Here is an 8,990-nt window from a genome sequence, read left to right as displayed (position 1 = left end):
AACTTATCCAAGTACCAAATTTATTTTAAATCCGTTTAGTAGTTTTTTTTTTTTTTAAGTAACAAACATCCAACAACAAATACCTTGATAGCGCACAGCTTTTTACCGCATCGCGGATACCATAAGCGACACTTAAAAAATGTAGATTAGGATTTATAATGTAGCTCTTACTTGATGTACTTCAGTTGTTAAAAACCCATGACAGATATCTATCATCGGCTATTATAATGATGTCCTATGGCACCTTAAAAAAGCAGCAAAACAATGATAATAGCGTCTTAGGTGAGACCTTTATTCTTCCATTACACAAGTTTCTATTGTAAATTTCGAATGTGTTTCGCATAAAAGGAACATAATCGATATACATTGTAACCACAGATTACCTTTTTATAGCGAAAACTTGTAACAATAACAAAACAAGCCAATTACGAATTGAACCCGCTGATCAAGGGTTCCATATTTAAATTAACGTCTAAATATGGTTTGTTTTATTCTTTTTAGCGACATATGTATAGTTAAATTTAATTTATATCTACATTATTCAATAAATTGTCATCTAAAGAAAACAAAAACCTATTTATTGGTTAGTTTATCTACGCAACCCTCGATTCCAAATCACACTTGTTCGGTTTTTATAATGTAAAATTTTTCAACCTCAATTTCAAATAGAAAGTCGAAACAGAAATGTACAACTTATGCTATTTCCGCTCACTTATTATAAAAAAAAATTGGTATTTTAAGTAGACAGAATCGCGTCATTCTGCCTATAAGAACAATTTTAGATTAACGCAATAATTGTAGTGATTATAAAGATGATGATGATGATGATGATGATGATGATGATGATGATGATGATACCATTATAATACAATATTACGTTATTACATACAATATTTAGAATATGAGGTACATATTACAATGTATCGGCTAATTCCAACTTTATATTTTCAACACAATGTAAATTGTTATAAGACAAATGAATGATTGATGTAAAAGCCCCTTGCATTGTCTGAAATTCCTCATCGATTTGCATTAGAAATATTACTACAAATAAAAGCATTGTAAGCTAAACAAACGGACAAACATCTCACAAACACAAACCCTCTTGATAACGGTTCCTATTATTACTTCACCGAACCCTGAAAATTAACGCCAAGCTATATGTGAACTACCTACCTATTAACTGGAAACATAATTTCCCACAGGTAAGTATATACAATATATACCACGGAAACAATGGTTAACTTAAACTACGAGTGCTATATGGGTATGGGTATATGGTTTTTTTTTTTTTATGAGTGAAAATGGTATGGTAACCCCGCCTGCGCTAACGGGATACGCTGGCGGAGCACCAGTAATAGATGAGAATGAAAACAGGCCAGTTAGCCCATCATGATGAATTAATCAGGAATTAACCATGATAGTTTCCAGGGAGAACCGCGAAGACGTCGACCTGGTTGGGTATATTGCTAGCAATGGGATTCTCAGTCTCCATTACTAACAATCCCTTTCCCCCATACCATATGGGTATGAGCTTCAAAAACGCGTCAACTTTTGGTCAGCTGATTGTCATATTAGCTGACTTGTTTTTTTATTATCAGTGTTTTATATACTTACGCATAAAATGTATCTTGGCGTATTATTTAATAAATATTTGAGTGTTTACGCATTAAAAGATGCAGAAATTATGAAAACAAAATAAATATAGAAGTTATAAAAAATCACTCCTAATTATTTCTCACTCAAAATTGTATGCAAAAGTTATGTGTGTATTTTAACTTTTAAGCACACTCATAGAAAATTGTGTATTTTACAAAAACAATCTTCAAACAATAATCTATCGATAGAATCGTTATCGCTAGCGAGTCCATAAGACAGAATGAAAGCCGATGCTTGATATCTTGTCGTGTTGAGGCTTTCGACAACACTGTCACTTGTCTAAATGGGTACATTATAATCTTTCTATCTACATTTATAGATTGGCATTATAGCCACAGAATAGAGAATACCCAGAAGGAAAGCTCTTTTGTTGTACCAGCAAATGTGTATGGGTTGTCAAGAAAATTAAATTAATAAATAAAAAAAACATTTTTTTTAATCACCAACTTAGTCAAAAAGCATACTCATGATGAAAAAAATAAGTTTTATAATAACTATCTTTTTTATAAAATCCACTAATACTTACAACTTGATCACCTACATATTACAGCATACGTTTATATTCAATCACGCAGTATCTACTTACTTGTAATAAATATATTGTCATATTATAATTAAATAATATTATATATTCATTTATTTCATCAATTGAATGAGCTTTACAATCTCCCAATATGCACCCAGGAAAGCATCAATACAGTATCACATATAAAAAGGAATAATATTAAAAAGATTTAACTCAAATAAACATAACATTAGATCCCAAATCTCCGAACACAAATACTCTGTGGTCATCCAACGAAATTCTAGCCAGGAAGCCAGTACGTCCAATTGTGGATTATGTAATTACCTAGTAATCTTTAGACTAATTAAAAAAAATTAAACATATTTTTTTTTATTTTTGTTCTTTCACATTGTACAGTGCATTCAAAAATTTTGCTCAAACAGACGTGAGTCATGTAAACCTAGATTTGTGTACGCAACAAGTGAGTAGTAACCTACGCACACAAGCATCGCTAACTTGTAATAATACTCTTGTCACAGCATATTTCCCAATATATTATCTTCTAGGAATTTTCTATTCTGTGTTATAGCTTCGGCCAGTTGTCAATGTTTACCCAAAAAATAAGTTTTTAGGATCGCAAGTACTATTCTTAATCTATAATTATATGTAATGGACCTGCATAAATATAGTTGCTTTTTTTTTATTAGAATACTAATAATTGGTACTATTTATTTATTGTTTGAGTACTCTAAAAACTCGTGATTTCATTTTAGCGTAGTGGATATGTATCTATCATAAGAATAAATATCAAGTAATATATTGATAGAGGAAATTAAACAAGTATAAAGTAACGTATTACACAACAGTAACGCTTGAGCAAAGAATAAAATGCACATTACGAGTATGTATTTGTTTTTAACTTGTGATAACGGTAGTGACGCACAATCTTGACGTTAAATTAAAATTCAAAGAGACCAACCATTGGATAAGCATTAGTTTAAAACCTAATAGTTACCAGCTACCACATTTTATTACACTAGATTTACGACGATATAAAAGTATTGAGTATAGAAAAGGAAATTAGATTCTGTTATCGCCGTAAAATTGTATAAAAAAATGTCTTAAGATCAAATATATTTTTATATCCATTATGTTAAATGTTTACGACGTATTTTTGTGGATATTTATGCAATGTATGTTAGTACAATGTATAATACCTGGGTTAAAAGTAAACAAACGTAAGTTAACTTAAAGTTAAACTTTATATTTATATAAAAAATATTTTCTAAAGTACATCTGATATACAATAGTAGCTATCGACTTGTTCTTGGCTCTACTGAACTGCAATTCTTGAGGACTAAAGTTATCACGAATTGCAGCCCAATAGAGTATCTAATGTTAGAGATTACAGTTTTCCCCTTTAGACTATAACATTACCTTTTCATGATAGAAATAGGTAAGACAGTAACATCCGAAGCAAAAGTAACATAACCAGTTTCTCCAACCAAAATCTTAGTAATTTTTTGCATCCCTAAAATTAAAGGCTTCAATTTCTTCTTGTTTTGCTTTATTACATATTATAATTACAGTCGACAAAAAACTTATTGAAAGAAAACGCCAAGACACTTTAGATATGTGTAGACTATTTGCCGCTGAGGGTGAAAAATTATCCTCCAATCTAAATCCAATTAAAAAGATTGCGAATCATGAGAAAGAACTTAGCAGATCAAAAAGGGAAATAAATTTTAAAAAAGAAGGCCTTGACGTGAGTAATGCGAGACGAATTGAAAGTATTGTGGACAAATTATATGACGACATAACAGAAAATGGTAAGAAAGTGGCATACAGGCGTAGGGATTTCGGAAGTAATGATAAGGTAACGGAACTATTTAAAACCAAAAATATAATATATACTCCTACGAAATTTAGAGATTATTTATATTATTTCTGGTATATTACAGGATTATGAATAAAGTGTCTATCTGACTGCATAGACTAATAAATTATTATATTTGTTCGTCCATACATTTTGTATTTTATTTTATTGCAAATAGCAAACAAGTAAATGATGGAAAATAAATATTACCATATGTATATATTTAGTTTATAGAAAGTATTACGTAATTGTCGCTTACACTAAACATGAAAAACACACCCAAAGCACTTCTCATAAGGAACAAAGTTATAAGTCAATGCAAAAAAAAAAATACTACGAATTATCAGCTTTAAAATCTCAGGAAAATAAGAGAAACATAAAGAGAAGTTGTCAAAATGTCTCTCTATTAGATATATGAATAATTACAAAAATTTGTGCGTTGTTACATATTATAAATATTGAATCTAAGAAATAAATATAAATTATTTACATATTAGATCTAGCTCTCCATTTCCACCAAAATACATGTCATAAAACATGTCTAAAATTATATGCCTATGTATACTAAATACGCCAAATATATATATATATATATATATATATATATATATATATATATATATATATATATATATATATATATATATAATATACATCTATTATTATATTATACAGATATGTTATCCCTCATCAGAGACATAGGGCTCGATGAAGAGATTTCAATTATAACGTATTTATGAGCAAAATCTAGACCATTCCAAATGAAAACTGTAGACCAACTTACATTATAATTGTTATTATTCTGATTTTATGCACTTACTAACAGGATCACTTAAATAAAACCATACGAAGATTTAACTTTGCTCCAGCCGAGTTAACTGGATCTGCAAATGCAATGAAGGTTTCAACGCGCCCACCCAGTACTGAAGGCGAAGCTCCAAGAATAGCATGGCCAAAAAAATGGAAACACGGCATTGTGCCTTATTTTATTGACTCCAAAACTTATGGCAAGTAAAAAAAAATATTTGGGACAAACATGGCTTAAGATAAAATCAAAGAGCCAATTATAATAATTTTTAAATTATTACCAGACTCTGAACTCGCTGGCATTTTAATAAATGCCTTTGATTACTTCGAGAAAACTACATGCATTCGTCTTCAACGACTCCGCGATAGACCCACCGATAAGAACTCTTTGCAGAATGTTGAATGGCTGTATATCACAAATCCTTCAGGCATTAGACAATGCGTACACAGCAACGAGCGTAAAGCCAACAAAGGTGTTCAGGTATGACATTTCGTTACAAATATTCTTCTATATGTTCTTGTAATCATATAATTATCATTACGGGAATAATTACTTACGATAAGTTTGTAATCTATGCTTGTGAATTTTTTATAACACATAATAAAATCCTTATTTATAAATAATTAAGGCGTTTGCTTATCCATAAATAAGCAAACGCCTAAGATTTAAGCTTCTTGTGTCTAATATACGGCAAAATTTATGTAAGCATAACCATTAATAACCATTTACTTGTAGAATATGCAAAGAATATGTTATTTTTTATTTTATTAAGTATTATATAATTTATGTCGTTAAATATTTACATGAACAGATGGTGGTGTTCGGCTACGATTGCCTCTCTGTAGGTGAAATAGTACATGAAATAATGCACGTACTGGGATTTTCTCATGAGCACATTCGACCAGACAGAGACCAGTATATCACTGTTTTATGGAATAACATTAAGTCAGGTAAATAATTACAATTATGTCCACATGAATGGGATATATTCATTGACTAGGATAAAAAGAGTAGCCTATGTCTTTCTACATGCCATGTAATACGGTAATATTCAATTTTAGCAACGTTACTACTGTTTCATTTAATATAAGAAAATTATGTAATTTTGTATTACAGGTTATAAAAAATACTTTGAAATTAGAACCGACGATCTTCTACAAAATATTCCATATGACTATGCTAGTGTACTGCATTATCCACCACGTGCATTTTCTAAAAATGGTAAAGTCACTATATTTACTAAGGTAAGGCCTTATTTTATGGTTTAAGAAAAATTTAAATGGATAAAAATATTTTGCAATTAAACAAGTCAATAGAACTTTTTTTTTTATTTTTTTATATACGACTTAGAATGGCAAACAAGCTGGCCCACCTGATGGAAAGTGGTAACCGTCGCCTATAGACATGAGCAGTACCATGGACATAACACAGTATACTGATTCGCCCATGATACCCCCCATGCGTTGCCATTTCTGAGGACTTAGGTGTTATTTCTCTGTACCCTGTAAATTCACGCCATATCCAACCCTTCAAACCGACACACAGCCATGCAAACACAACTGCTTCATGGTTGAAACACGAATGAGACAGAGGTACCCAAGCAAACGACTTTTGTACAAAGTCTCCCTCTGGTAAACTATAGACAGCAAGAAGATATAATAATAATAATGTGCAAAATAAGAACTTAATGTAAAGTAACGAAAAATTTTGATAAAATATATTTCTAACTATATTACAGTCTGGAATAAAACTTGGGCAACGCCAAGGACTAAGTGAAACAGATGTTGAGAAAATTGGACTAATATATGGAAATGAATGTGTGGATCGTAACAAACAATATCTCTTAAAAACTTGTCCAAGCGTTGTAAAAATAAGAACACAACCGAAAAACGTAACACATAAAGAAGTAGTTGAATATTTCAAAGATAGATTGTGGCCATATGGAGTGGTCAATTATAAAATTAAAGACAAAATGGAATTTTGTGAGTTAATAAACAGAATTCTACTATATTAGTAAAGTTGTGTTCTGTTTCTTCACAATTAATCATGAAACATATTTTACAGCTGCAGAAGAAATTGAGAATATTAAAACAGTTATTCGTCATATTGAACAAGAAACTTGTATTAAGTTTCGAGAGCTTTATGATAAAGATGACAAAACACCTAATTATAAAGATATTGATAACAAGGAAAATATTTATAAAAGTGTGTTAGAAAATGAAATTTATAACGATGACAACAGTAATAATAGATTTTCTCATCAAATAAGGAGACAGTATAAAAATAACCCCGAAATTGATGATAAAAACCAATTTGATAATATTATAACTAATAACATACAAAATGACACTAGAAGTACATCTGTTCCGACAGAATGTTAGTATTGAGATATTAAATAAGATACAATTAAATATGATTGAAATACAAGTCACATTATTGCCTAATGCTACTACTTGTAATATCATTTATTTTTTAGCTACTGTACAATACGCAACGACGTCAAAAAACACGCAAGGTGCAGACAATAAACTCGGGTCGCCTAGTCGTCGACACGTTGAAAATATACTAACATTTACGAGATCACTTAAGCCAGGGTGTGCATGCCCGGAACCTGGAAAACCTAAAGGAAATAAAGTATTACTGTATTTAATAGCAGCTTAGAAAAAAAATTTACATTTGTTTATATATAAGCCGACTCTTAATTAGAGTTATAACCGTAGTAATGATTTTATAATCAGTACACCTACTGTTAAAATTCAATTTTTAATATACTAATTGTTATATATTTTTAGGTATTACAAATTAATTCCGATTGTTTCAACTCAGTAAATGATCTACTTCACTTATTCGTCCATATATTGGGTCTAGATCATCAACACAATATGTACGACCGCGATTCCTTTTTGCATATACTTTGGAAAAATCTTACCGAAGGTTTTAATTTTTTTTATTTTCTGTCATATTATTTTCAAAATTTTTATGATTAACTCGAGAAGAAATAATAAAACCTAAAATTATGTTTTAAAATTTCATTTATTTAATGACAGATATCAAAACGGATTTGCAACAAATTTTACCTCCAGCTGCATCTGTTGGTTTTGCATATGATTACCAAAGCGTAATGCATTATCCATGGTTACAAATAAAAAATGGCGTTTCTAATATTATGTATCCAATTTGGGTAAGTTGTTATAAAAAAATTTAAATCATTCAAAATGTTTACTAGTTCACTTTTATTATTATACTATTTGCGAATTAAGTAAAGGGATAACTATAGTCTTAGGTATAGGTATAACCTACCTGTACACCAAATTCATTTAAATCAATTTAGCCGTCTAATCGTGAATTCATATGTAAGTAGGACTAAATAGTCCTACCTACATGTGATAACAACAAAAGTTGTTAATATAAAGGTTTTACAAACAAAGACTCCGGAGTTCACGGAACAAATCCATTATTTTCCTTTAAAATTACAGAAAATCGCTTCTTAGTGACCAAAGCTCGTCTATGTTATACTCGTACAAAATTTTCCTGTGCAAAATTCACTTCATACATTTACACTTACCAGTTTTTGCTACACGTTGTGTCTTATTTAGTAATTATAGTTTTAATAAAATACCTACTACGGAACTACAGATATAACGGTAAATACTTAGGTATTATTTTAAGATTTATAATTTCAGAACGATGGTTGGGCAATGGGTCACTGGCAAGGTTTGAGTTCGACAGACGTAAGCAAAATTAATCTGCTGTATACGAAAGAATGCCGTGCACTTGAATTTGCAGAAAATCAAGTGCTTGCACAATAATAAAATATATATATTTCTTTACCTTTTTCTGACTTTATTATTTACATCAAACTTATATGTCACTCTAAAATTCCACTTTGGTACAAAATTCAACTAGTCTAGGTGTAAGATAAAATATTATAAAAAAATAATAGATTTAAAAAATTAAAATATTGTTAGTGTGTCAAATAGACATGTTTATGTCTATTATTGTCATAGTATAATAAAGTAATGGCGCATGTTAAATATGTAAAACCTACATCATTATTTTAATGGAATATTACACTAAAACAAAAAAACCGGGCACGCTTTATTTGCTCAATCGAGTAATTAAGTACCTAGTTAGTACTTGAA

General features: G+C 30.0%; 1 protein-coding gene across 1 annotated transcript; it reads left to right on the top strand.

Annotated features, from left to right (window-relative positions):
- Positions 1-3,203: 3,203 nt before the first annotated feature.
- Positions 3,204-8,657, top strand: LOC116412858 (uncharacterized). Its single transcript, XM_031908555.2, has 12 exons — positions 3,204-3,402; positions 3,754-4,040; positions 4,867-5,047; positions 5,132-5,328; positions 5,660-5,798; positions 5,965-6,092; positions 6,587-6,830; positions 6,913-7,224; positions 7,325-7,482; positions 7,641-7,782; positions 7,896-8,029; positions 8,532-8,657. Exons 1-12 carry the CDS (start codon positions 3,315-3,317, stop codon positions 8,655-8,657), a joined length of 2,136 nt encoding a protein of 711 aa, XP_031764415.2. The 5' UTR covers positions 3,204-3,314.
- The last annotated feature ends 333 nt before the right edge of the window (positions 8,658-8,990 follow it).

The sequence above is a fragment of the Galleria mellonella genome, unplaced genomic scaffold (assembly GCF_026898425.1).
Source record: "Galleria mellonella isolate WM207_F2 unplaced genomic scaffold, CSIRO_AGI_GalMel_v1 utg312, whole genome shotgun sequence".
Lineage (NCBI taxonomy): Eukaryota > Metazoa > Arthropoda > Insecta > Lepidoptera > Pyralidae > Galleria > Galleria mellonella.
The sequence above is the reverse complement of the archived record's forward strand: the minus strand, read 5'-3'. Positions and strand labels throughout refer to the sequence as shown.

What these genes read in the sequence shown, in the direction of transcription:
- LOC116412858 (XM_031908555.2), top strand. Translation starts at nt 3,315, where the DNA reads ATGTTAAATGTTTACGACGTATTTTTGTGGATATTTATGCAATGTATG. An exon ending in TGGGTTAAAAGTAAACAAAC is followed by an intron (nt 3,403 to 3,753) that starts GTAAGTTAACTT and finishes TTATAATTACAG; the next exon opens with TCGACAAAAAACTTATTGAA. An exon ending in GAAAACCTAAAGGAAATAAA is followed by an intron (nt 7,483 to 7,640) that starts GTATTACTGTAT and finishes ATATATTTTTAG; the next exon opens with GTATTACAAATTAATTCCGA.